The sequence below is a fragment of the Pongo abelii genome, chromosome 12 (assembly GCF_028885655.2).
Source record: "Pongo abelii isolate AG06213 chromosome 12, NHGRI_mPonAbe1-v2.0_pri, whole genome shotgun sequence".
NCBI classification, from domain to species: Eukaryota; Metazoa; Chordata; class Mammalia; order Primates; family Hominidae; genus Pongo; species Pongo abelii.
The window spans coordinates 105,542,358-105,570,320 of NC_071997.2; the positions used below are offsets into that span (position 1 = coordinate 105,542,358).

The 27,963-nt window shown below is 51.1% G+C and overlaps 1 protein-coding gene across 2 annotated transcripts; it reads right to left on the reverse strand.

Moving 5' to 3' along the window:
* Positions 1-1,420: 1,420 nt before the first annotated feature.
* Positions 1,421-27,953, reverse strand: CAD (carbamoyl-phosphate synthetase 2, aspartate transcarbamylase, and dihydroorotase). Of its 2 annotated transcripts, XM_054547720.2 has the most exons (45): positions 27,600-27,953; positions 27,217-27,356; positions 23,897-24,026; positions 22,919-23,061; positions 22,595-22,736; positions 22,219-22,390; positions 21,518-21,703; positions 21,236-21,348; positions 20,778-20,923; positions 20,393-20,524; positions 20,026-20,259; positions 19,333-19,554; positions 18,938-19,126; positions 18,564-18,688; positions 18,251-18,381; positions 13,619-13,731; positions 12,975-13,219; positions 12,505-12,751; positions 12,071-12,169; positions 11,675-11,899; positions 11,403-11,585; positions 10,985-11,203; positions 10,527-10,694; positions 9,759-9,941; positions 9,546-9,650; positions 8,679-8,918; positions 8,367-8,448; positions 7,670-7,836; positions 7,330-7,494; positions 7,025-7,156; positions 6,580-6,781; positions 5,980-6,170; positions 5,740-5,880; positions 5,414-5,515; positions 4,845-4,941; positions 4,589-4,639; positions 4,251-4,295; positions 3,979-4,148; positions 3,810-3,884; positions 3,092-3,304; positions 2,788-2,913; positions 2,440-2,595; positions 2,242-2,343; positions 1,923-2,017; positions 1,421-1,797 (listed from the first exon to the last, which is right to left on the reverse strand). In XM_054547720.2, exons 1-45 carry the CDS (start codon positions 27,679-27,681, stop codon positions 1,695-1,697), a joined length of 6,729 nt encoding a protein of 2,242 aa, XP_054403695.1. In that variant the 5' UTR covers positions 27,682-27,953; the 3' UTR covers positions 1,421-1,694. The 2 variants fall into 2 exon arrangements, with proteins under 2 accessions (XP_054403695.1, XP_002812234.2); XM_002812188.5 differs by lacking the exon at positions 4,589-4,639.
* Positions 27,954-27,963: the final 10 nt, after the last annotated feature.

Consider the following 27,963-nt stretch of genomic DNA (forward strand, 5'->3'; position numbering starts at 1 on the left):
GGCTTGTCTTTCCCACTGGTTTTTGGACGCCCTCAAAGCCAGAAATGACCTTTCCTTTTAACAGAAAGGTGGGTTGTTAAGTCAAGAAGTCCTGTGTATGAGTCTCAAGGTGAGTGGCCCAGCAAGCTACTTTTTTTTTTTTTGAGATAGAGTGTCACTGTTGCCCAGGCTGGAGTGTAATGGTGCCATCTCAGCTCACTACAACCTCCACCTCCTGGGTTCAAGCGATTCTCCTGCTCAGCCTCCCAAGTAGCTGGGATTATAGGCACATGCCACCAAACACAGCTGATTTTTATATTTTTAGTCGACAGGGTTTCACCATGTTGGCCAGGCTGGTCTTAAACTCCTGACCTCAGGTAATCCGCCTGCCTCAGCCTCCCAAAATGCTGAGATTACAGGCGTGGGCCACCGGCTCCCACCACTTCTCTGAGCCAGTGTCCACATCTGTGAAATGGGTGGAAGGCTGGTGTAAGAAGTGACAATACGCATCAAGTTCCTGTTCACACTAAGTTCTCAAAAAACGAGGTCCTTCTCCTTTTCTTATCTCTAGAATACACTGTTACTCTCTGGATGAAGTAGGTGATTCCTGAATGGTGTCAGAGCAGTTTGCACTATCATGTGCCAACGTGCAGCAGTTTAATCTGTAGAAGCCACTGGAAGCCTTATGACCTGAGGCTGAAAACTGAGGGTGAGAATTGCCTTGTTCTTCCTCTTACTCCCACTGCACATGGTGCTTTGTACCCACAGAGTGCTAAGTTTTGTTGGAACAAGAAACGAGATTTCTCCAATGCTACTCAAGTTCACTGGAGGGCACAGCCGCTCCTCAGAAGCCCTCACCCACAGACACATAAGCTACTCCCCTTAGGCTCCTGCCCTGGGGTCTCCAAGCCAAAATGCTCCTCAGCCCTCCATGGCATCTGCCCCTCTGTCCAATGTCAGGTAGAGGCTCCCAGGGATGGGAAATAGGAGGGGCTCCTAATAGTGACAGTGGCTGAAGAACTCCAGGGTGGTTTTGAGAATGCAATGGCAGCCTTAGCCACTGGAGGAGGACTAACCAGAAAGAGTGGGGAAGAGTCAAGGCCTGGCCTCAGACAGGCCGCAGTGCTCAGCCTTCCTTTCACCCTGATGAGTGTTCTCCCAGTGTCAGGAAGAGGGCAGAACTCTCTGTCAGGTCTTTGAGTCAACTGAATTGAGGAAGGAGGGCTGGACACCAGCCAGAGCCCCCAGGTAAGCGCTAGCATCAGCACGACACAGGACTCAGAGAGCAGAGTTAACACGCTCCTGCCGAGTCCCAAAGAGCCACGAGTGTGAAAATGCTAAGTGTGGGCGCACAGCCCTAGCCACAGCCCTGCATGGTGAGGCTGCTCTTATAATTTGGGAATCTGCTCAATTTTCTAAAAGAAAGTTCCGTTCTACTACATTCAGCATCAAGGGGCAGCTCGGCTGTTTATTAAGTCAGTAGAAAATGACTGTACAGGTTTAAGGTGCAGGAATGAAGATGGGGCAGACTGGGCCCCAGCATCTGAGGCCCCACCCCCATGCCAGAGAGCTCCAGTCCAGAGCCTGAAGGGTGGTCAGCACATGTGAGCTATCTGGATGTCCAGGAATATCTAAGTGTGCTGCCCCCGTAGGGGGCACTGGAATTCCTTGCCCAGCAGCTGGGCCTAAAGAGAAGAGGCTGAGGAAGCCAGGCCCTAAAAACGGCCCAGCACAGTGGCTAACAGAGCCATGCGGATGTACATGCCATTCTCAGCCTGGCGGAAGTAGGCTGCGCGGGGATCCGAGTCCACTTCCACGCTGCAAAAAAAAAAAAAAAAAAAAAAAGGAAGTGTTATCATGCAGCCCGTGGATGGCTTGTCCAGGACTAAGTCTCCTCCCCTCCACCAGCCCCGAGCCAGTCTCTGACTCTGATGCTGCACCACCTTATCTCGTTGACACGGGGCATCGGGTGCATCACCACCATCTTCTTCTTGGCCCGGGTCATGATGTGGGGAGTGAGGATGAACTGACCAAAGCACTGCAAGGCAGATGGGGTCCCCATTAGTCCCTTGGGGTAGGAGTGGCTACAGAGGACACAAGTCTGGGCTCCACTGGGGTCCCCTCCACACCCACATGCAGCTATGGCAATTGACAGATGTGAGGTTTAATAGCTCTGACCCAGCCCTCAGCCCAGCCTTTCTGTCCTCATATCTGATGCCCTACGGCAGCAGCACTGGCTTCTTCCTCAAGGACAGCACTCACAGCTTCGTACTCCTGGGTAGAGCCAAATCGTTCCTTCTGGATTCGAGTCATGTAGAGCACATCGGTGTCAGGCAGCGCCTCCTCAATGCTCTCGAATTCCTCCTGGAGGGTGAGGAGTGCCATGGTGGATGCAGTACTGGGCTCTGACTGCCCAACCCACGTCTCTATGGCCTCCAGGCTGGGCTGTGAGGGTCTCACCTGCTTGGTGCCGCGGGAGGCCACAAAGGCCCGCACAGTGGGTGGCATGCACAGGCTGGGAGGTGCCACATAGCGCAGGCTGACACGATACTGGGTAAGCAGGCAGGCCAAGGAATGTACTGTGCGTCCGTGCTTCAGGTCACCCACCATTGTGATCTAGGGGAGGAACCCAGTCACCACAGGGATCCCAGACTGAGTGCCCCCCGACATCATTTCCAAGCTTTTAAAAGCCTCTGGAGCAGAATGAGGGCCTCCTTGATGCAGCTGTCCTGGACCGGGGTAACCACTTCCTGCTTCCCTCTCTAGATTGTCCCCTGGCAGGGATCCAACCCCTGCCACCACCCTCACCGTCATGCCATTGACAGTTCCCAGCTCCTCACGGATGGTGAAGATGTCCAGCAGGGCCTGGGTGGGGTGCTCTCCGACCCCATCCCCAGCATTGATCACTGGCCTCCGGCAGTGCTTGGCGGCCAGCTGGAAAAAAGGGGAAAATCCTGTCTTTTGCAGCTCAGAGGCCCCCCAACTGCCAGTCCCCCTCTTCTGGGGTCCCCTCACTGATCTGGCCCAAAACAAAGAAAACGTGGGCAGAAGGGTTCTCATGTCCCTGGGTCCAGCCTTCTTAACCCCATCTCAGTACCCACGCTGGCCTCACCTCCACTGCTCCAGGCTGGGGGTGCCGGAGCACGACGACATCGGCATAGCAGCTCATGGTCTGCACGGAGTCAGCCAGGGATTCGCCCTTCTGGACGGACGATGTGGCTTCTGAGAAGCTGAGCACAGCACCTCCTAGCCGGGCCATGGCTGCTGCAAAGGAGCTGCTGGTCCGTGTGCTCACTTCATAGAACATAGAGGCCATGACCTTCCCCTGGGGAAAGAGCAAGGTGGAAGGTGTACATATGCGTGTCCACCCTGGGGAAACCCCAGGTAGGCACCACTACCCCAACTGACACTTGAGGGGTGCTGTGAGGACCCTTCTGCACCCAAACCTCCCCTGTGACCTGTCAGAGCCTTGACGTTTCCACCACTGGTGTCACTCTGAGCTAAAGGCTCTGCCTCCAGAAAACCACCCATCAAGTGCCTGAATGAGCTGGGAAAGGAGGACACACCCTAGCTCTCTCCCATGATTGCAGCAGCCCAGACCAGAAGACCCCACTAGTGGGGTCTCATGCTCAGGGCCTCCCAAGCCAGCTAAATCCTGCTTTGGGGAGGGAAAACGTGGGGGAAGATCTACAGCAGCAGAGGGATGGACTAACATAAGGGGACGGGATGGCAGGGGGAGGAAGACCCACTCTGACCACTGCGCGGCCCTGCCCTGATGCGGCCCAAGGGCAGGCGATGGCCTGGACCCTACCCCCGGCCCTGATCCTGACCTTCAGGATGTCAAGGCTCCGCTCCTTCTGCACCATCATACGCAGTGTGTGTGCCACATTGAACAGGTGAGACATCTAAGAAAGAGCCCAAGTTAGCTAGAAAAGTCCTAGCCCCAGCCTTCCAAATCCTCAAAGCTCTGGGTGGTCCCATCCTCCCTGCCACAGGCACCTGATCCTTGGTGAACTGCTGGACGGACAGGATATGTTGGCCCACTAATGAGTGCAGCAGGGGTGAGGTCTGGGGGTGCAGCAAGCCAGGGGTCCCCAGGTTCTGGGGAGATGCCTGTCTAGGTACTGGTGGTGGAGGGTAGCAGGTGCCATCAGGGGTTCCCATTAGCTCTGCAGTGAGGGATGGGGCAGAAAAGGCTGGTCAGAGGGTTCCTCCTACCAAGGCCAGATCAGAGGTCCCCGAGGTGAGTGTGTGTCAGGGTGGAGTCTCACCTGGCTCGGCTACCTTCCGAGAGGACTTCTCCTTTGGCTCCTCAGCTGCAAACAGGACAAGAGGACAGATATACATTTATGGCTGAGGTTTAGAAAGAAACCCCATATTCCCAGGAACTCTGAATCACAGTGTATGTGTTAAACCAATTCACAACACAGTAATATAGCAGGTTAGGGGAGGGCAGGGGACTGCAGCAGCTCTGGGGACAGACAGGTGGCTTCCCATGGGGCTGTGCTGTATGGGAGCAGTGGTGCCCTCCCGGGGCTCTCCCAGTTGGCAAAGGCATCCTAGGCAACAGGAACGGCCAGACTCACACCAACCAACAACCTGGATTTACCCCACGCTCTGCTGCCCCGTGGGATCCCAGCTCCTGGGCGGAGGAACACAGCTGCCCACAACAAAAAAGGGCATATGAGAAGCTGTGAGATGTCTACTCACACTGGGGAGACTTGTTTAGGCAAAGGATGGCACAGCAGATCAGACGAGGATAAAGGGATGGAGAGGAGGACATGTAAGTAGAGAAAGGCGAGACACTGGGAAGAAGTGGATCCTGTCCCTACACAGTCTCTGAGTCACAGGAACCCCACTCTTACCTGGCAAACCTGGGTCGGAGGCTCGATGGATTCGGGGCGGCAGATGGAAGCGGCCATCAGGAAGCCCTGGGATGCCACGGCGGGGTCTTTCAGGTGTCTGGAGGGATAACATTGGCCCAGAGTTTTTTGTTTTTTTTTTTTTTTCTTTTGAGATGGAGTCTTGCTCTGTCGCTCAGGCTGGAGTGCAGTGGCGTGACCTTCTGGGTTCAAGCAATTCTCCTGCCTCAGCCTCCCAAGTAGCTGGGATTACAGACGTGCACCACCACGCCTGGCTAATTTTTTTATTTTTAGTAGAGATGGGGTTTCACCATGTTGGCTAGGCTGGTCTTAAACTCCTGACCTCAGGTGATCTGCCTGCCTTGGCCTCCCAAAGTGCTGGGATTACAAGCGTGAGCCACCCCACCTGGCCTGGCCCAGCATTTAAAAAAAATAATTGACCCAACCCCACTTCAAATTCAGTCCCTCAAGAAAACCCCAACTGTTCCTGAACCACCAATGAAAATGTTCAAGCTGTTCAACCTGCCCTGAGACTAACACCTCCCAGCCCCCTTGCCCAGTAGTGTGGATACCGTGGTCATCTCACTGGTGGCAGGGGCTGAGGGTGGTAGCTGAGGAACAACCCCCTGTGGCCACTTCCGTATATCCTGTCCATAGCCCGGGGGTACCAGAACCTGCAGGCAGAAGGCAGGGCACTCAGGAGGGAGCAGAGAGAACTCAGGTCCTAAAGGGGTAGATGTCAGCAAGGACAAAAAGCACCTTGGGGAGCTGTGTCCCCAACCTGTGGTCCAGGGCAGTGCTGCACATAGTGGGACAGTGTAGATGTGCTGGGTAGGGAAGAAATGAACGTGGTGTGTACGAGGGCACTACTGAGATCAGGCAGGGGCTACCTGCGTACCTGCCCATCAATATAGGCAACTTCCCCTCGCAGGACCACACGGCGGACGGTGCCCTTCACCTTCTGCCCTTCAAAAGGTGTCCAGTGGGCCTTGGAGAAGGGCATGTGGCTGGGGATTGTCCACTCATGCTCCAGATCCACCTGCCCAGAGGACATGGGTTATACTAGGGAAAGGCTCCCCGGAGAACAGATCCTAGGGCTGGAGAGCCCCCCATCCTGCTCTGGGCCTCATCCCCACACCTCCACATAGGTGTCCTCCTGCGGGGGCAGGTGAAAGATGCGCCGAGGATTGTGGTGCAATCGCTGCAGCAGGTCGTCCAGGCTGAGCCGGCCCTCGCTTACAGCCGTCAGCAGTAGTGGCAGCATGGTCTCTAACCCTGGGAACCCAGGTAGGGGTCTGGACCCACACTTCTCCTCCAAGGTATGGGGAGCTGGGAGAAAGAAAGCCATTACCCTCAGGACCAATCACCTCCACGTCTAGGAAGTCACCCACACCCCAGGACTGCACTTCCAACAACCTCCTTATGCTCACTACCACTCCTGATGCTCATTTTTTCTGGGAACTAGAAACAAGGGCGACAGGACTGCTGCCATCTTCTGGAGCCCACATTTTTACCCATGTATTCTTTCATTTGCAGTTTTACTCACTGGCTCATTCATTCTTTCAACAAGTATTTACCAGGCACCTATCACAGACCAGGCCCCCTAGAGGCTAGGGTCCCATACAGATCAAGACCCTGTCCTAGTAGAGTCCTGAGGCCTGGCCTGCTTCCCATTTTCTTGCTAGGGCTGTCCCACAAGCCCCACTGGGCAGAGGAGGTACATGCTGGATTCTCTCACCATGGTCTGAGGCAAAGCAGTCGATGACAGCCATGTTCTCCCACAGGGTTTCCACATCCTGGCGGGAGCCAAGCTCAGGCCGGACCTCCCCCTTCCCAGGCCCCAGGCGCTCCAGGTCATCATGGCTTAGGAACAGGTGGTGGGGAGCCACCTCGCAGGTCACTGGCAAGCCCCGTGCCTTTGCAGCTTTAATTAGCAGGATCTGAGGAACGATGGGAAGATCCAGAAGAGGCACCACCCATATGCCTTGCCCTACACAAAGTCCCACTGGCCAACATCCCTGCTCAAAAAATGATGATGTAGACCTGCAAGGGTGCTGGCTCGAGACCCTCCTCCCGCTGTCTCCAGACTCTCCTCCTGCTGTCTCCTGCCCCTAAGGACTACCCTGACCTTTGGTGTTACTGGGAAAGCAACAGGGACAGCAGGATCTCAGGTGTGCGCTTACCTCCTCCTTCCGTGCCACGTGACATATGTGCACTGAGCGCTGAGCGAGCTGAGCCACCATGAGGACAGCAGCCAAGGTTTGCTGCTCCGCGTGAGCCACAATGGGGAGGTGGGAGGGCCATGTCTCGAAATGCTGGGAGCAGAAAGAACTGATGAAGGAGTGTGCACAATCTCTGACTGTGCTCATCAGAGCCCAGAGTCCCCAGGAGCTCCCCTGAATCCTCACTGCTACCGGCCCACTTAGGCAGGGGCCCACAAGCCAGGAGACACTGGGTGGTGGCCTCCTGCCACATGCACACTCCCTACCTCCATCCACTGGACCACGCTGTCCAGCTGCAGCTCAGAGAAGGTCTCATTGAGGTAAAGCTTCAGCCCGGCTGCAGACCCGGCCACGGTGCCCAAGGTTCCTGCATTTTCAGACGAGGCCCCAAGGAATAGGGCAAAGTCGCAGCGGGCGCCAGCCTCTGCCAGCTGGAGAGGATACACAGAGGTAAGGCTCGCTGGCACCCATGCCCACACAGGCTAGCCTGGCACCAGTGGCCTGGGCCCATGGGGCGAGGCAGAAGGAAAACGGCTCAGGGAAGCAAGGGTGGCTGGTGGGGGCATATGGGTCTCCAATACCAGGAAGAGGAGTGCAGTGGCTCACCTTCTGGGCCAGGGCCAGAGCAGGGGCGTCAATGATGGGGGGCCGGGTATTAGGCATGGCACACACCATGGTGATACCCCCAGCCAGGGCAGCGGCTGTGCCTGAGGCAAAGTCCTCCTTATGTGTCCCACCTGGTTCCCGCAGGTGCACATGGACATCAATCAATCCTGGGAGAAAATGGAAGCAGCAAGATTACAGGAAGATTCAGAAATAGGAAGGGTGAGCTGGACATGGTGGCTCATGCCTGTAATCCTAGCACTTTGGGAGGCCGAGGCGGGCGGATCACCTGAGATCAGGAGTTCAAGACCAACCTGACCAACATGGTGAAACCCCGTCTCTACTAAAAACACAAAAATTAGCCTGGTGTGGTAGCACACGCCTGTAATCCCAGCTACTTGGGAGGCTCAGGCAAATTGCTTGAACCTGGGAGGCGGAGGCTGCAGTGAGCCGATATCACACCACTGCACTCCAACCTGGGCGATGGAGCAAGACTCCATCTCAAAAAAAAAAAATCTCAGACAAGGCCACTGTGGACACTGTGGATCAAGGAATGAAAGAGTGAGAAAGAGTCTGGGGTCTTCACAGTCTGTGCAGTCCAGGACAGAGAGTGGGCCCCCCAGCCATCCTTCACCACACTGCGGGTCTCTATGCCAGCGGCTGCCAGTGTCCAGAAGCCAAGTTCTCCCCAAAGACTTACCCGGCAGTCGCACAAGCTTTTGGGAGGTCATACAGTCAACATGCACCTTCAAAGGAGGGGCTGGCCCAATCTGGCCTAGGGCCTGCAAGTGGAAAGCAGTCAGCTTTGATTTAAGGGAAGGGTGATCCTGGGAGTTGTAGGGAGAGATGTGGTTTTCCCATAAACCAGGCTCTGCACACTCTATACCCACTGTCTCTCCCTCTGTAGCCACAAAGCTTTATTACTAGCATGGCTGTTCCATACTCACTCCTCCCTCTTTCTTCTCCCCATCAACACTGGCAGTCTCCCTCCAGGCATACGGGTCTCAGTTACCTCCACAAAGAGTTTGGTGCACTTGATATCGATGATAAGGGGCACGGAGAAGTCAGCGGCCAAGCGTCGGGTGCGGTAGCCCTTGGTGACAAAGGAAGAGAGACGCCGGCCCCCAGCTCCACGCATGGACAGGTTAATCACCAGCTCAAAGTTTTTCTCAGCTAGCTGCTCCAGGATGCTCCGCTGTGGTGGGCACTCACCATCCACAGCCTCCTCAAAGTGCCAGTCCACAGCTGTTACCTGCCAACCCGGAGTCGAGGTCAGGGCCAAGCTGAGTCTGGCAGCGCTCAGAAAGGCTGGCCTTAAGGGAGAGGAGCTGGCCCAGGAGGAGACTGAGGACCCATAGGGTGGGCACCGAGGGCTGCCTCTATTTGATACTGGCAAAGTATATTTCTTGGCAGGAAAGATATCTACACTAAGTAAGATGGGTTATCAAGGACTAGGTGCAGTATGAGCTCACACACATGTACACAGAGAAAATTCTGGAAGAAAAAATATCAGAAGAGTAGTAGAGAGATTTCAAGAGACTTTTTGCTTCCTGTGTATTCTGCTTTCTACATGGAATATAGTTTATTAGTATAACGGTAATAATAAAAGCACGGGAATAGGAGATAATTCTTTCTTTTTTTTTTTTTGAGACAGTATCTCACTGTTTCCCAAGCTGGAGTGCAATGATGCACTCACTGCACACTTGCAGCTCACGCAGCCTCTACCTCCTGGGCTCAAGAGATTCTCCTGCCTTAGCCTCCTGAGTATCTGGGACTACAGGCATATGCCACTGTGCCCAGCCCAGATAATTCTTTGGTGCAGTATTTTCACCCCCTTGGGGAAGGGCAGCAGTGGGGTAGCTTGCTAGAGTTCCTGCACCTTGACGCCATGCTCAGTGTAGAAGTCAGCTGTGCCAAGACTGGCATAGAGGCTGTAGCCCAGGCTCTCCAGTAGCCGCACAGTTGGGAGCAGCTCACTTTTGTTCTGAAACCAAACAGAAGGATGAAATTGTTTTCTTCCTGTCTTCCATGTCAAGGTCAGCCCTGGCCCAGGGAGCCACGGCCCTCAGGAAGCCCTCCTGGATTCTGGTACCTTATAGCTGCCAATGGTCAGCAGGATATTCTTCTTGGGGATCTTAAAGCCAGTGCTCAGCATGGCCTTGAGGTATGCCTCACAGCGGCTCTCCCCAAAGCCGGCCACCTCCCCAGTACTGGTCATTTCCACACCCAACACCACGTCAGCACCCGCCAAGCGGGAGAAGGAGAACTGAGGCACCTAAAAGAGCAGGAGGGAAGAGAGAGGGCCAAGGTGTGAGGGGACCTCCTCCCTCACTAGCAGAGACGGACACAGTCCCCTGTTCTTGATCCCATCTGAATGGCAGGGTCAGCCTGCCCTCTCTGTGTGCCCTACTGCTTTCCAAACGTACTTGGGGTCGTCCCTCAGCTTCTGCTTAGGGTGTGCCCTTGCAAATAAAAAACTTTACAAGCTTTGCAAATAAAAAACCTTAACCATCCTTCAAAACTCAATTCAAATAGCACCCCTTCGCTCAAGCCTTCCCAGATCACCCCTTTTGGAAGCAGCACCTCTTGTCTCTTGAACGCCTGCAGCATTCTGTTTACAGGTCGAATATGTAGTTTTATCACAGACTGTTCTATACCTAAGCTTTTTTGGGGATCCAACTTCTCTTCCCTCCCATTACCATAAAGTAAGCTCTTAAGGGACAATGACCACCTCATTACCCCCATGATCGGGCAATGCCTTGCAGTCAGTGCCTGGTTTACATGCTGACTGACAACACTGTGTGGTGAGTGAACTCTCTCCTATTTTTCTGCTAACCCCAAGGGTTTCGATATTCCTTACCTTTACTCCCACGACTCCAGAACCAGTCATTAGCCCCACAGGTTCCACTTCTTCCCCCATGATGACCCGCGTGGCCAAGGCTACTAGGTCCACACCCAGTGTCTTGGAAACGAAGGGGAAGGAGCGAGAGACACGTACGTTGCATTCAATAACTTTCAGCTGGTCATCCTGGGGCAGAGAAGACTGGTCAGGCCTTCTGCAGGTTGGCCTTGCTCACGCTATCTATAGGCCTAGACTCTTCCTCTTAGTCCTCAGTCTCTGGGGGATCAGACTGAGCAGGGTTCACGGTGACTGATTGTCATAAGCCCCAACACCATGAGCTCTAGCTACAGCCCTTTCCCTCCAGCTTCCCTGCTTACTTGGATGAAGGCAGGAGACAGTGCAGGGCTTCATGGCACTGTGGCCAGCACAGAACATGCAGGAGCTGTGGCCCTAGTTCTTTCCTTTAGCCTTATTACCTTGGCAATGAGCTGCAGATTGAAGGGTCCTGTGACCTGTAGCTCCTGGCCCACAGCATGCACAATGGCTTTGATCCGCTCCAGGGTTTTGGCAGTGATATCTTGTGGGGGGGTCACCAGCGTCGCATCACCTGAATGCACACCTGCATTCTCCACATGCTCAGAGATGGCGATGGCTGCCACCACACCATCAGAGGCCACGGCATCCACGTCAATCTCCTAGCGGGGGGACACAGACAGTGCGACGTAGGGCCACTGTCTTCTCTCACTTACTCTAGGATTGTCTCTTCCTTTAACGAGCCCCACATAGCCCACTGTTCCCAGCCCTGGTGCTTATGATTCTGCTGGACCAGAGAAGGAAGTCTCCTCCAGGGTTGGCAGCATGCCCTCAGAGACTTCACTGTCTGCAGCCTCCCACCTTAGCCTCCTGGATGAACTTGGAGATGACCACGGGATGCTCTTTGGAGACGGCTGCTGCGCTGCTCAGGAAGCGCTCCAGGTCTCCATCCGTGTAGGCCACATTCATAGCAGCACCGCTCAGCACATAGGAGGGGCGCACCACACATGGGTACCCCACGGTCTGGCAGAATTGGCGAGCAGACTACAGGAGGCAGGGAGCTTAGCTGAGTTGTTCACACTCACCCCCAAGCATCATCCAGCCTCCGGGTATCCCACCAGGTCCCAGCCCACCTCGAGATCACTGAGCTCCCTCCACTGAGGCTGGCTGATACCAATGGTGTCAAGGAGCCGGGAAAACTTGAAACGGTTCTCAGCCGAGTCAATGGCTTCAGGGGAGGTGCCCAGCACCCGGCACTGCTGCCGATGCAACGCCATGGCCATGTTGTTGGGCAGCTGTCCACCCATGGATAGGATCACACCTTCAGGGTTCTCGAGCTCATAGATGTCCATCACCACCTACAGTGCAGGGGGAGAAAGAGGTGGTGGCAGCAAAAGAGGGCAGGAATCTGAGCCTTCCTGCTCACTGCTTCCCTCAGCCCCCACCAAGTTTCAAAGAATCTTAGGTCAGCCAGCTGTTCCACTCGACCCTGGCCACCCAAGCTACCAGGAAGCCCCCATCTCCCTCACCTCAAAAGAGATCTCATCAAAGTAGAGTCGATCACACATGTCATAGTCGGTGCTGACTGTCTCTGGGTTATGGTTCACCATGATGGTCTTATATCCCATCTGCAAGAGGGAGGGGAAGGGTATTTAGCAGTCAGGTGGGAGGAAAATCGTGGAGAAACTAAGCCAAAGCCCCTACTTCAGAGAGTGCCCGCACAGCTTCCTCTCAAAGAGCTGTACAGGACCCCTGCCTTGGGAGGGAAGGAGGTACAAAGTGTTGGGGAAGAGATTCATGTACCGTGTGGGGCATGAGAGATGGCCTAAAAGGACCCCCACCCCAAACCTCTATGACCAAAGTAAGGGATGGCGATTAATAGGAAATGCCAGGATTAGTGCCAAGCAATTGCTAGCGATGAACAGAATAGCAAGGAAACTGGAATGAAAATGAACCCTCTGACCTTTCGGAGCTGCTGGATGCAGCCTACAGCACACCAATCAAATTCAACGCTGGAGCCAATACGGTAGACGCCAGAGCCAAGGACTAGGACATGAGGTGTTCGAAAGGTGAGGTCATGGGTGGTGCCCCAATACGTTAGGTATAGGTAATTTGTCTGGGCTGGCCACTCAGCTGCAACTGTGTCAATCTGTTTCACTGCTGGACAGATCCCCAGTTCCTGACGCAGCTTGCGAACAGCCAGCTCTGTGCTAAAATAGAAAAAGGGTCTAAAACACAGGCCCAGAGAGTAGGGTACAGACTGATAGAGCGTTGAGACCCCAGGGCACGGATGAGAGGAAATATCCTTGGAACCAAGGTCAGAAGCCTCTAAAGCTCTCCCACACTCTCCTTCCTCCCTCCCGAGGGTCCCTCACTGATACAAAGGTTCTGCCCCACATTTCTCAGCCGGAAGCTCTTATTGCCACCTCTGACCTCAGAACTGCAAGGGCAATCTGTTTGTCTGAGAAGCCAAGACACTTGGCCTGTTGCAGCAGGTCTGGGGGCAAAGGCTGTCCACGGTGTTGTTCTAGCAGCTGGGCATGTGCGATGATACGCTTCATTCGGTGCAGGAACCAGCGGTCGATGCGTGTGAGCTCATACAGGCGGTCCACTGAATAACCAGCCCACAAAGCAGCTGCCACCACAAAAATCCGCTTATCTGTTGGAGTCTCCAACTCCTGATAGAAAGGGGGTAGACAGACGGAAGCTACTGCCAGTCCATCTAAAAGCCTGAGCGTAAGTAGCTGCCCTTGTCTCAGGAAGGGGAAACTGTAGACCAGAGCACAGGCTGTGTAATTGCAAAAACCTGGATACCAATCCTGGGTCTACCTCTCACAGGCTATGTGGCTTTGAGTAATTTCTATAACCTATGTCTCAGTTTCCTCATCCGTAAAAACAAGTCTAGTGATACAACCTTGCGTGCTAAGGAGACATCTCAAAATTCTCAGCAAAGTGAAAACAAAGCAAATGTCCAATGATGACTCCTGCTAGTGTTACTGGTAACAAGCTCATGGTCTGGGGGCAATGAGAAGCAGGGTCTATTTTAGGGGTGTTGCCAGGGGAGGAGAGCTACTTACCATATCGCTGACTGGTTTCACTGTGTGATCAAAGCCCACACAGTTCTCATCCACCATGCGCAGGGCCTTCTGGAAGGCCTCCTCAAATGAACGCCCAATGCCCATGACTTCACCTGGAAGAACAGAATGGAAGGAATGAAGGCGTGGAGGTGGAAGGGGTGGGAGGAAGGCACTGCCCATAATGCCTGTGGTTTATAGTCAAGACTCTGGGAGATTCTCAAGGCAAGTCACATGATAGTGGGATTTATGGTGTTTCACGATTAAGAAATCTTAATGGCCAGGCGCGGTGGCTCACGCCTGTAATCCCAGCATTTTGGGAGGCTGAGGCTGGCGGATCACGAGGTCAGGAGATTGAGACCATCCTGGCTAACATGGTGAAACCCCGTCTCTACTAAAAATACAAAAAAATTAGCCGGGAGTGGTGGCGGGCGCCTGTAGTCCCAGCTACTCCAGAGGCTGAGGCAGGAAAATGGCGTAAACCCGGGAGGCGGAGCTTGCAGTGAGCAGCGATCGCGCCATGCACTCCAGCCTGGGAAACAAAGCGAGACTCCGTCTCAAACCAAACAAAACAAAAAAACAAACAAAAAAAAAGAAATCTTAACTTACAGCCCTTTTCCCTGCTATTTTCATGGATAAGCTCAGGTTTTGTGCTTATTAATATGGAATCAATATGCCTAAAACGGGCATGGGGATACTGGAATATATCCCCATACACTGGATACTGGAAGTTTATCACAGTGGCCCAAACCACTGATGGCTGTCCAGTTATTGGGCTTGATTTATTCACATAATCATAACACCATCTGGAATTCTTTAAAACTTTTTTAAAAAGTGTAGATAATAGGAAGATGATCCCTACTACTAATCCATGCAGAGCAAATCACATTTACAACAATCATTTGAGTTTCTCTTTCTGGACTTTTCTTCATAGGTTTTTTTGTTTTTGTTTTTTAGATGGACTTTCACTCTTGTTGTCCAGGCTGGAATGCAATGGTGCGGTCTCGACTAACTGCAACCTCTGCTTCCTGGGTTCAAGAGATTCTCCTGCCTCAGCCTCCTGAGTAGCTGTGATTACAGGTGCGTGTCACCATGTCTGGCTAATTAGAGACGGGATTTCACCATGTTGGCCAAGCTGGTCTCAAACTTCTGACCCTGTGATCCACCTGCCTTGGCCTCCCAAAAAAGTGCTGGGGTTACAGGCGTGAGCCACCGTGCCGGACCTTCATAGGTATGTTTTACATATGATCACGGCATACATATAATTTCCATCCTGTGTTTTTTCCTCATCATACATTTTCCCACATTGCCACGTGGCCTCATAAACACCAACTTAATTCTTTTTTGAGACGGAGTTTCTCTCATCATCCAGGCTGGAGTGCAATCTCCTAGGCTGGAGTGCAATGGCATGATCTCAGCTCAGTGTAACCTGTGCCTCCTGGATTCAAGTGATTCTCCTGCCTCAACCTCCCAAGTAGCTGGGATTACAGGCACCTGCCACCATGCCTGGGTAATTTTTGTATTTTTAGTAGAGACGGAGTTTCACCATGTTGGCCAGGCTGGTCTCGAACTCCCACCCTCAGGTGATCCACCTGCCTCGGCCTCCCAAAGTGCTGGGATTACAGGCGTGTGCCACTGGGCCCAGCCAACACCAACTTAATTCTTATATGATTTGCCATAATTTAACTGCTAACTGAAGGACATTTAGCTTTTTTTTTTTTTTTCTGAGACGTAGTCTTACTGTGTCGCCCAGGCTGGAGTCAGTGGTGTGATCTCAGCTCACTGCAACCTCTGCTTCCTGGGGTCAAGCGATTCTCCTGCCTCAGCCTCCTGAGTAGCTGGGACTACAGGTGCGTGCCACCATGCCTAGCTAATTTTTGTATATTTTTTAGAGATGGGGTTTCACCATATTGGCCAGGCTGGTCTCAAACTCCTGACCTCATGATATGCCCACCTCAACCTCCCAAAGTGCTGGGATTACAGGTGTAAGCCACCGCGCCCAGCCCATTTCGCTTTTAAGTGTTTACAATTAGGCAGTCCTGGTGGCTCTCACCTGTAATCCAACACTTTGGAAGGCTGAGGCAGAAGGATCACCTAAGGCAGATTGAGACCAGCCTGCACAACATAGTGAGACCTCCCTCTCTACAAAAAATAATTAAAAAAAAAAAAAAATTAGCAAGGTGTGGTGGTGTACACCTGTAGTCTCACTCCTCAGAAGGATGGGGTGGGAGATTACTTAAGCCTAGGAGATCCAAGCTGCAGTGAGCTACAGTCACGCCACTGCACTCCACCCTGGGTGGCAGAATAAAACTCCGTATTAAAAAAGTTTTCATAATTATAAGTTAGGCTGTGATGTTTTCTTTCTTTTTTAACGAGACAGGGTCGGCCGGGCATGGTGGCTCATGCCTGTAATCCCAGCACTTTGGGAGGCCGAGGCAGGCGGATCACAAGGTCAAGAGATCGAGACCATCCTGAGCAATATGGTGAAACCCCCCGTCTCTACTAAAAATACAAAAAATAGCTGGGCGTGGTTGTGCGTGCCTGTAGTCCCAGCTACTGAGGAGGCTGAGGTAGGAGAATCGCTTGAACCTGGGAGGCAGAGGTTGCAGTGAGCCGAGATAGCACCACCGCACTCCAGCCTGGCAACAGAGGAAGACTCTGCCTCAAAAAATAAAAAATAAAATAAAAAAAAAAAGAAAAAAGAGACAGGGTCTTGGCCAGGCACAGTGGCTCACGCCTGTAACCCCAGCACTTTGGGAGGCCAAGGTGGGTGGATCACCTGAGCATGGGCGTTCAAGACCAGCCTGACCAACAGGGAGAAACCCCGTCTCTATTAAAATACAAAATTAGCCAGGAGTGATGGCACATGCCTGTAATCCGTTACTCGGGAGGCTGAGACAGGAGAATCGCTTGAACCCAGGAGGCAGAGATTGTGGTGAGCCGAGATCACACCATTGCACTCCAGCCTGGGCAACAAGAATGAAAATCCGTCTCAAACAAACAAACAAACAAAAAAGACAGGGTCTTACCCTGGCACCCAGGCTGGAATGCAGTGGTACAATCACAGCTCACTGCAACCTTGAACTCGTGGGCTCAAGCGATCCTCCCACCTGAGCTTTCCAAAGTGCTGGGATTAATTACAACCACCGTGCCTGGACTGGATATGATGTTTTCTGTTTTGGATAATCTCCTTAGGATAAATTTCTAAATATGTAGAGGCAATAGATAACACAAATTTTATAGCCCTTGATAAGTACGAGTAACTTTATAGAAGTCTGTGCTTTATAATACAAAGTTTAAGCACCTTCTAAGAAGTGAGCATAAACAGTGTCTCATTTAACTAGATTTCTATTTACTAATGAGGAACCGTCTTTTCTCTAGCTTTGCTTATTGATTTCTTCTTCTGTAAAGTTTTGTTCATCTCCTCTGACTATTTACTCTAGGGGCTTAAGTATTTCTTACCAAGTGTATTTTTCTATTTACAATCCTAACATTTACATTTCTTTAAAAAAGTTTTAGAAACACTACGATGTTAACAGTAAGTGTGACTGATTTTGTTCAATTTCTTTGTAACTGTGGTTATAAGACTTTTTAGTTTGAGATTTGTTAAAAAAAAGAGAAGCCTAATACATGCATACACATATGCCTAGAAATGTATGCAGTTGTAGATACACGGCCGAATTATGCAGTCGCAGATACACGGTAGAATTAATCAATCTCTGTAAGGCAAGATTACAAGTGACTATTGTTCTTTGGTTAAACTATCTTTTCTCGTTTTCCATGATTCATGTTTCTTACTTGTATAATAAAAGTTACAAAAAATTACCAAAGAAGACCACATTCCAAGAATACTTGAACAGATGTAAAACAATTAAATGTCTCATCTAGGAACCAATCTTTCATTGGCCTATTTTCAATCCACTTCTTTTTGCCACAATTATGGCTTCATTCCCATGTTTATTCTAATTTTCATATAACAGAGATTCATCCCCAGAAGGAAAAAATTGGCAGTCTTGCAGAATTTCTAAAAATTCTGAAATAATATCTGAGCTTAGACTTACTTGTTTAAAGGCCACTACTGCTCTAAATGGAAATCTGGAGCACCACAAAATGCTCTTATCCATCAGGCTGGTGGCACTGTGTCTGGTACATGTATATTTTTGTTTTGGTTGAAATGTGTTAGAGGATGGTCTTAGGCAACTAAAGGGATACCACAAAGAAACATACTAACTCAATTCTAACATGCTCTGCCACTGCTGGGTAATGTTACAGCCATTCATCATTCACTAATAAATTTCCTTGTTACCAAAAAGGTTTATAATGCCCTGCTCTGATATAAACATCATACTAAAAAAAAAAAAGTCATTTAGTGACCAAAGCACAAAGTGCCAGAGGAGGAGATACTGTAAAAATGAGATGAGATAGTCTGATGGCTTGCATCTATCCCAGAGATTCTGTATTCCAACACAGATTTCCAGATGCCTCCCCAACTCCTGACAAGGCCTATAATCTTAGTTTGAAATGTCTCAAGCACCTGCTCCCATAGGAGCTAAAAGGCCATACCAGGAACTCTTGACATTTAAGATTCTTGGTCATGGTGGGGCCCCATGGGGGTGCCCAGGGCATGAGTCTCACCAACGCTCTTCATGCAGCTCCCGATCTTTGTGCTGACTCGCAGGAACTTGCTAAGGTCCCATCGAGGAATCTTCACCACACAATAATCCAGGCTGGGTTCAAAGGCTGCTGTACCCCCTGTCACAGAGTTCCTGAGGTCCAGCAGGTGGGATGCCAGAAGGACAGTGAAGGAAGCATAAAGGGTGAGCTTCCAGATAGCTCTTTCCATTCCCACAAATCCAGGCCAATGTCCTTTTCATATTCCCTGTCCCATCAATGTTTTCTTCAGCCCCCGACCCACTTCCCCACAGGGATTTCTCCCTCATTGTCGTACCTGAGCTCAGGCAAAAGGATGCCCAATGCTAGCTTGGCTGCCACATAAGCCAGTGGATAACCTGTGGCCTTACTGGCCAGGGCAGAGCTGCGAGAGAGCCTGGCATTCACTTCAATGATGTAATACTGCAAAGAAGGAGAATAAAGTCACTGGCCTAGAAGCCCCCGTCTAGGCGAGGTCTCAGAAAGGAGAGAAAACAAGCCCTCCCCATAGCGATGCCTAGCAAAAGGGCCCTCCCTAAGGCACAACCCTAGTAGATTCCAGCTTCTACTCCAGGGACTGTAAGGCCAAAAGACCTCAACCTCAAGGGCCAAAAATTATGCAAGAAGGGAGGGGTAACAACCAGACTATCAGCTCCAGGGCCTAGAGCTTACCTGCTCAGACTCAGGGTTCAAGGCATACTGCACATTGCACTCCCCAACAATTCCCAGGTGCTGGGTCACCTTGATAGCTGTCTGCCTCAGGAGCTGGTACTCCCTGTCATTCAGTGTCTGGCTAGGGGCCACCACTATGGACTCACCAGTGTGGATGCCCAGTGGGTCCAAGTTCTCCATGTTACACACCTGTGAAGGGGGGTGCCATGGAGGTCACTGCCAAGCGGAGTCAGGAGAGGCAGAAGGCTGCACCCCAGGGTCCTGTTACCTCTGGGGCTGCACCTAACCTGGGTCTGAGGGACATACAACTCTCAAAGACCTTGGCCTGGGCCTCTGCTCTTCCAAAAGCTCATCCTGCCTGACACGACTCCCACCCTTCCCCCCCATTCACTCACCGTGACACAGTTGCCATAGGCGTCTCTCACCACCTCGTACTCAATCTCCTTCCATCCCTTCAGAGACTTGTCTACTAGCACTTGGCTGGTATGGGCAAAAGCTGGGGCCACAAGAGCAGAGAGCTCCTCCCTGTTAGAGGCAAAGCCAGAGCCCAGGCCACCCAGGGCAAAGGCTGCACGCACTAGCACAGGGTACCCCAGCCGTTCAGCGGCTGCCTGGGCCTGCAATGAGTGGAAGAGATGAAGAAACAGGTTATTTCCTGCTGTCCAAGGTGTGCCTGACCCACAGAAAAAAAGATATAAAGAAAATAACACAGCTGGGCATAGTGGCTCATGCCTGTAACCCCAGTAATTTGGGAGGCCGAGGTGGGGGTGGATCACCTGAGGTCAGGAGTTCGAGATCAGCCTGACCAACATGGAGAAATCCCGTCTCTACTAAAAATACAAAATTAGCTGGGCATGGTGGCGCATGCCAGTAATCCCAACTGCTCAGGAGGCTGAGGCACGAGAGTCGCTTGAATCTGGGAGGTGGAGGTTATGATGAGCCGAGATCGCACCACTGTACTCCAGCCTGTGCAACAAGAGTGAAACTCCGTCTCCAAAAAAAAAAAAAAAAGGAAAGAAAATTAAAAAAAAAATAACATTACCAAAGAAAACACCACCATTCTTCCTTTACCCAAACACCCCTCCAACCTGTTCAAGAGAATTTGCTGCCTCGCTCGGGGCCACATGCTCTCCGATCTCTGCCATTCTGGCAGCAAAGGCCCGTCGATCCTCAGTCAGCTCAATGGTCTCCACTGGTGTGCCCAGGACCCGGACCCCATACCGAGCCAGCACCCCGGCCTTGGTCAGCTCCACACCACAGTTCAGAGCAGTCTGGCCCCCAAAAGTCAGTAACACACCATCAGGGCGTTCATTACGTATCACCTGAGGATGGAGAGGGGTGTTACAGGCATCAGAACCTTGGGGGTAGAGAGGCTATCAAAGTTTAATAACCCAGAGTGACCACTGGGCCCCCCTGCCCAGTCCTCTTTTCATTCCAGCCTTGCCCCAGTCATACCTGGGTTACATAATGAGGTGTTATGGGAAGAAAATACACCTTGTCGGCCAGCCCCTGGGAGGTCTGCACTGTGGCAATATTGGGGTTGATCAGCAACGTCTGGATGTTTTCCTCCTTCAGGGCCTTAATTGCCTACAAGGACAAGAATGGCATCTCAGCCTCTGCTGAAGAAGCAAAATTGCAAACAGCCTTAGAGTAGCATTCTCCTCTTTTTTCCCTCCCTGTACTCTTGGCCCCTAATAATTGACTTCTATTTCTTACTACATCTTTCTCTACATTCCCCAAATCTGGTTCATTTCCTCCCTGCAACTCAGCCCTTCTCCTTAAGACTCTTTCCATTCTTGAGGGTCACACGCCCAGAAGGGTGGGGAGGAACATGCCTCACCTGAGAGCCCGAGTAGTCAAATTCTCCAGCTTGGCCAATGGAGAGGCCCCCTGAGCCCAGGATCAGAACCTTTCGTGGTGGTGGAAGTCCAGAGCCAGGAGTGGGAATCCCAGGGGGACAGAGGCGCTCAGTCAGCCGCTCTCTAACTGTGGAAGCAAAGGTCATAGAATGTTAGAGCTGAGCTGGACCCAAGAGGTCAACTGGATTAGCTCCCTCGCTTTCAGAAGAGTCCAGAGCAAATTACGCATCTAAGGAGTAGCAGAGGGAGGACCAGAACCCAGGACCCTGGAGTTCCTTTCAACAGAAGCTTAAACAGTATCTTGGGTTGGTTGCCACCTATCCCCAATCCCCTTAACCTCCTAGACATCTAGGAGTTGCCCAGGGCATGTCCACCTTATGCCCATCCTGGAGCCAACCCTGTTCTTAGGTCCACAACCCAGTTCTACTCAGGATCTTACCTGTCTGGCCCCCAGGGTTCCCAGCTGTGGCCTCTTTCACAGTTTCCAGAAAGATATCGAAAAGCAGTTCCATATCTGAAGGGCCAGCTTGGTGCTCTGGGTGAAACTGGACACTATTGAAGAGATTGCATCATGAAAACCATCATGGTCCCTGGCATGACACTGGCAGCCTCGGAGGTGGGTAGTGGGACAGGGGACTCAGGTCCACCGCTGTGCTTTACTTTTCCATTATCAAGGCCCACAGGGCTTCAAAGTTTCACAGACCCAGTCAACCAGGCTCACCTGAAGAAGGGCAAGCTGTTGTGCACAATGCCTTCATTGGAACCATCATTGGCGTTGGTGAAGAGAGGAGCCCAGTCTGCTGGCAGTGAGTCTGTCTCCACAGCAAACCCATGGTTCTGGGATGTCAGAAAGCAGCGCCCAGAGCCCACCAACAAGCAGGGCTGGTTATGGCCTCGGTTCCCATATCTGGAGGTAGAAGCATGCCGAGTTACAGGCCTTGCTCACCCTCTCTTCACTACTGAACCTACCCCAGCTCTTACTGATCTCCTGTTCTCAGTAGCCTTGCTCCTGTGTCTTTTTTTTTTTTTTGAGACAGAGTCTCCCTCTGTTTCCCGGGCTGGAGGGCAATGGCACGATCTCGGCTCACTGCAACCTCCGCCTCCCAGGTTCAAGCGATTCTCCTGCCTCAGCCTCCAGAGTAGCTGGGATTACACGCGCACACCACCATGCCTGGCCAACTTTTGTATTTTTAGTAGAGACAGGGTTTCACCATGTTGGCCAGGCTGGTCTCGAACTCCTGACCTCCAGTGATCCGCCCACCTTGGCCTCCCAAAGTGCTGGGATTACAGGTGGGAGCCACCTCACCTGCAACTCCCCGCTCCTATTTCAACACGAATAAACACCAACTCTCTTCTCATTCCCGAGACACCCCTCCCCTCATGCCACAAGTATGGGCCCCTTCGGCTCCCCACAAGTCCCACCTCATCTTGTAAGTCTTGGCCCCAATGGCTAAGGCCAATAGCTGGTGTCCCAGGCAGATCCCAAAGACAGGTCGGGGATTAGGCTCAGATAAAACACGGTTCAGCGTGGATACGACACTGGGATAGGAGGCAGGGTCACCAGGCCCATTACTTAAGAAGAGACCCTCATACTCTGGAGTGGGCAGAAAAAATGACATCAAAATCAGTATTTCAATTACAGGAGACACACCTGCAGCCCCCCAGCCCATGAGAGTGTTAAGTCCCAATGTCTATCTTCTTCACTGCAACTCATACTGACTTTTAGCAGTTGGACCAAGGGATAGACCTTCCACCCAAGCTGTTTGTCCAAGGCCCTGAACAGACCCCAGCTACTCACCTTGGCTGTCTAGTGCATGGTCCCAGGGTACCACAGTGACCTCAGCCCCACGCTGGCAGAGGCATCGGATCTGATTATACTTGAGGCCACAGTCCAAAGCAAGGATCCGAGGGGCACCCCCTGTATTGAATACCCGTGGAGTCTGAGAAATAGAGGAATAAAGGGCAACAGTTGGCAGCTGTGCTCAGTGGGTATAAGATATGCCTGCACCAACTCCTACCTTCAAAGCATCCTTTGATTCTCTCCTGTGTTCACCCCCCAGTTGTGGGCAGAATATAACTACTGTGCTAGAGCTTGCAACACTCTCCAACTCTACCTCTGTACCTTAATGGAGACCTCTGGTACCAGGGGGCGGGCATTGGGGTCCAAGAATGGCAGGGATGAAGGTTCTGTTCCATTCTGGACCAGCTTCCCCAGCAGAGACCCTTGTTCCCGCAACTTCTTGGTCAGCTCCCGAGTGTCTACTCCTGTCAAAATAGCACAGTCTTAGGGATCACATTCCCACAACTCGGTCATCTGTGAGGTTTGACTTCCAGAAGCACTTCCATTCCAGAGCCCTAGTCACACACAGCTGTTCTATGGGCATCAAAATCCTGGGCCATTGTGACAGAAGTATACTACCATGAAGTATTCCTGCCAAAAATATCACATCTGAATTGAACAACTCTAAATCTATCCATTTATAGAAAATAATATAAAGGGAAAAAAATAATACGCTAAGTAACACTACAGGAACGTAACCAAGTTAAGTGCAGACTATGGGATACTAGATACAGGAAAAATGACCCGTTTTCAAATAGGTTACAAGGTCCACAGATTAAGAGACTTATCAACCAAATGCAATGTGTGAACCCTGTTTAGAGCAAGATTCGAATGAACAGTTAAAAAAAAAAAAAATTAGGGGAAATTTTAAATATTGCCTGGACACTTGTATTAGGGAATTATTAATTTTTTTAGTGTATGACGTTATTATGATGTTTTTTAAAGATTCCTTTTGCATAGATATTGAACTATTTGTAGATGAAATGATATGATGTCTGAGATTTGCATCAAAATAATCCAGTGGTGGTGATGAAATAAGATTAGCCCTGAGCTGATGATTATGGAAGGTGGGAGTTCCTTCCTGTGTTGGAAATTTTCCTTCTGAGTGATAGTTCAATTCTTTCCCCCAGCCCAACTCCAAACTAAACCTTCCAACTATCACAATCTTAGAGTCAGGTCCCAGCAGACTACAGAAACCTTGATTCTTTCCATCCAGCCATGCTGTGCTCTGCCCAGATATGCCCCTGCTTGCCACCATACCTTGCAAGCCAGGGATGCCATGCTGCTGCAGCCACTCATGCAGGGTGCGGGTGGCACTCCAGTGGCTGGGAGTAGGACAGCACTCTCCCACCACCAGTCCTGCTACGTGGATGCCCGAGGATTCAAACCACTGCAGATGGAAAGAGATTGTGAGAAGCCTCAGGCCAAGTTATTTCTTTGCAGCATTTTCCCGATTGTGTGGCCACAGACCCTATATTCAGCCACATTGAACGGCCTTCAATATACCAACCTTTTGGTGCTTTTGCATAGATATTTTCATTTACCAACAACACTCTCTCCTATATGAAACACAACCCACAGGCCCAGGGTGCCCCGATGATCACTGAAAATGACATTTTCCTTTTTATTTATTATTATTTTTTTTTTGAGATGGAGTCTCACTCTATCACCCAGGCTGCAGTGCAGTGGTGAGATCTAACTAAGCTCACTGCAACCTCTGCCTCCCGGATTCAAGCAATTCTCCTGCCTTAGCCTCCCAAGTAGCTGGGGCTACAGGCGCCTGCCACCACGCCTGGCTAATTTTTTGTATTTTTAGTAGAGACAGGGTTTCACCATGTTAGCCAGGATGGTCTCAGATCTCCTGACCTTGTGATCTGCCCGCCTCAGCCTCCCAAAGTGCTGGGATTACAGGAGTGAGCCATTGCACCTAGCCATTCCTCTTTTCTTTTTCTGAGACAGGATCTTGCTGTTATCCAGGCTGGAGTGCAGAGTGCAGTGGCGCAAATACACGGTTCACTGCAGCCTCAATCTCCTGGGCTCAAGTGATTCTCCCACCTCAGACTCCTGAGTAGTTGGGACCACAGGTGTGGATCATCGCACCTGGCTAATTTTTTGAATTTTTTGTAGTGACAGGGTCTCACCATGTTGCCAGGCTGCTCTCAAACTTCCTGGGTTCAGGTGATCCTCCCCACCTCAGCCTTCCAAAGTGCTGGGATTACAAGTCATGAGCTACCGTGCCCCGCCTCTTTCTTCCTTTATCTAAAACTGAAATCACAAATCCCTTCTCTGTGAAGCCCCTCACACTCACCCAATACAGCTTGTGCCTCCATCTTAGAGCTGTTTTAATACTTTATTTCCTCTCTTGCTATTTACGTCATATGATGAATATGTATTTGTGTCTTTGTCACGAAACAGAGAACTCAAGAGCGAGGCACATGGTGTCAGACATTTATTGAGGTGCAGGCATTGCAAAAGATGCTGAGAAAAGAGCAATGAGCAAAAAAAGATGAGGTTCCTGTCTTCATGATGTTTATTTCTGCCTTAGGGAGCTAGAAAACAAGGTAACACCCATATAAATATTAATTATAGAGTGTGATTAAAAACTGAGTAAGATAGGGAAGTACAAAATACATTACCAAATAAAAAACAAAGGTTCAGGGCACAATACTAAGCATGCCTCCTAAACTTCACTTGGGATTATTTAAAAAAGAAAAGGCCAGGCGCGGTGGCTCACGCCTGTAATCCCAGCACTTTGGGAGGCCGAGGTGGGCGGATCACCTGTGATCGGGAGTTCAAAACCAGCCTGACCAACATGGAGAAACCCTGTCTCTACTAAAAATACAAAATTAGCTGGGAATGGTAGCCCATGCCTGTAATCCCAGCTACTCGGGAGGCTGAGGCGAGAGAACAGCTTGAACCCGGGAGGCGGAGGTTGCAGTGAGCCGAGGTTGCGCCATTGCACTCCAACCTGGGCAACAAGAGCGAAACTCTATCTCAAAGCAAAATAAAAATTAAAAAAATTAAAAAAAGATAACATACCAGCCTGGGCAATGTGACAATACCCGGTCTCTACAAAAAATACAAAAAAAGTAGCCAGGCATGGTGGCAGGTGCCTGTAGTCCCAGCTACTTGGGGGGTTGAGGTGGGAGGACTGCTTGAGCTCAGGCGGCAGAGGCTGCAGTGAGCCATGATCACGCCACTGCACTCCAGCCTGGGTGACAAAGTGAGACCTTGTCCCAAAAACAAAACAAAACAAAAAAACCATAAACTTGTTACTCAATAGATAAGCGTTAAATAGCTACAGAGAACCAGAAAGTTTATGTGGGAGGGATTAGCATATTTAAACTGCATTCAGCTGGGTGATGAAGAGTTTAAGGAACCTGCATTCTGAGACTGTCCAGGGATCTGAAGGATAGTTTGGCAGAACCCTCCCTGGCCAGGTAATCCATTTATATGTGTCAGTGGCTCCAAGAGGCCTTTCCCATCCTGATACTAATCAGGCCTCAATTTTGTAGTTTTATAAACTCAATTTTGTCAGTGTGCCTAGAGTTGACAAAGGTGATGATTGACAAAGGTTAACCAAATTCACAAGAATTCACTATCAACTAGAATGCAGTGTATTTATAGGTTTGTGATGAACCTAAAAATTCTTTTCCAGAAAGAACAATATGTACATTCTCTAACCAGAGCTCGCTCTCCCCAGTGTCAGGGTGGCTGGGAAGGCAAATTAAGAATTAAAGGCTTACACCTGCAGTGAGGCCAAACAAATTTTGAGAGATACTACTCTAGACCAGATTGACTTCCTCTATTACCTTAATTACTATATGTTGGGTTTTTTTAATGCTTGAACTGTCAGAGGGCAACTTAGTTTCCAAATTTCAGAGGTGAAGGAATAAGGGAAACCTCACTGTAGGAAGAAACTCAGTTTTCTCACCTAGAGGTAAGAACACAACTGAAAAGCAGAAAATAAGATGAGGCCATGTCAGTAGGTCTAGAAGATAATGTCACTGGTTTTGTAGGTAAACTGGCATTCACTGTCACAGAGAAGTAATGTGACCCTAGTTTCCAGTCTCTTTCCACTAATTTATGTAGTCCTAAAAAGCACTGCTCCCATCTGACTCTGCTGCTTAAAAAAAACCTTCAATGGATCCTTTACCAAACTAAGCTGACTCTGCTTTGGCTTCAGGTCCCTCCGTGCCCACTGGATTTAACTTATCTGCAGGCTTTTTTCTCATGACTTCTGCATGCCTAACAAGTTGGACAAAGCTGTTCCCTTACACCTCTTTTACTTTTCCTTGATCCATGCCTTCACTACATACAGAATGCTTTCAGCTATGCCTGGAGCCTTGATGCCCTTAACAAGGGCAGTAGCTTTTTCCTGAGGCCTCCAACACTCTGTGCCTCCCAAGGCACTTAACAACCCAACTACAGTTAGTAGTAGTCTTAGTCCTTGACTTTATTACTTCAGCGGGTATGTTTTCTGCAGGATGCCCAGCAGGGTGTCAACGTCTCCTACTTCACTAATAGTTAACAATTACTGACTTGAAAAGGAATGTAGAGAAAGCACTGGGTGTGGCTACCTTGCAGAGACCGAACTCATCCATTTCATCTGGGGGGATGCCATAGTTGCCGATCAGAGGATAGGTGAGCACTAAGATCTGTGCCTTGTAGGAGGGGTCAGTGAGGGCCTCGGGGTAGCCGACCATGCCGGTTTGAAACACTGCAAGAAAGAAGCAGGGCTGGGCTCCGGTAGGGCACCCTTCGGTACACTCCCCGCGCGATGAGCACGCCCCAGTGGAGGCTGCCTTGGTCGCGAGGGGTTTATGGCGCTGGGGCCCATGGGCACCGAATGGGGGAAGGGGGTATGCTGGCGGGAAAATGGCGGGGTCCGGACGGGGAAGGTTGGGCGGAGAGGCGCATCACAGAGTGGGATAAGGTCTGCAGCCTAACCGGGCTTGCTTACCCACTTCCCCGGCAGTCGACACGGCGGCCCCAAAGGGCTGGCCCCGCAGGACCGACCCGTCTTCCAACACTAGGGCCGCCATGGGAAGGGAGCTCAGAGGCGGGGGCGAGTACGGAGAAGCGGGAAGGTCTGCAAACTCCACTGGAACCACGTGAGGACGGCGCGCCGGAGTCGGTCCACGTGGCTAACGGCGCGGGGCGCTGGAGAGAAGCCGGGCGCGGCAGCGCAGGAGCCTCGGGCGCACTTGGCGGCAGCAGACACTGCGGCGGCGCGGACACAGGCGGCGTGAGGGGCGGGGCCGGGCACGTAAGGGGCGGGGTCCGCGGAGCCACGGGGAGTGGGCCGTCGTGGTCTCCGCACTGCA

Bases quoted from the DNA above. Each gene is read 5' to 3' on its own strand.
- CAD (XM_054547720.2), bottom strand. From the start codon at position 27,681: ATGGCGGCCCTAGTGTTGGAAGACGGGTCGGTCCTGCGGGGCCAGCCC. The intron at 22,737-22,918 runs GTACAGAGGTAG...TCTATTTCTCAG, and splicing joins TACCAGAGGTCTCCATTAAG to ACTCCACGGGTATTCAATAC. The intron at 13,732-18,250 runs GTGAGACTCATG...CTGTTCTTCCAG, and splicing joins GAGCTGCATGAAGAGCGTTG to GTGAAGTCATGGGCATTGGG.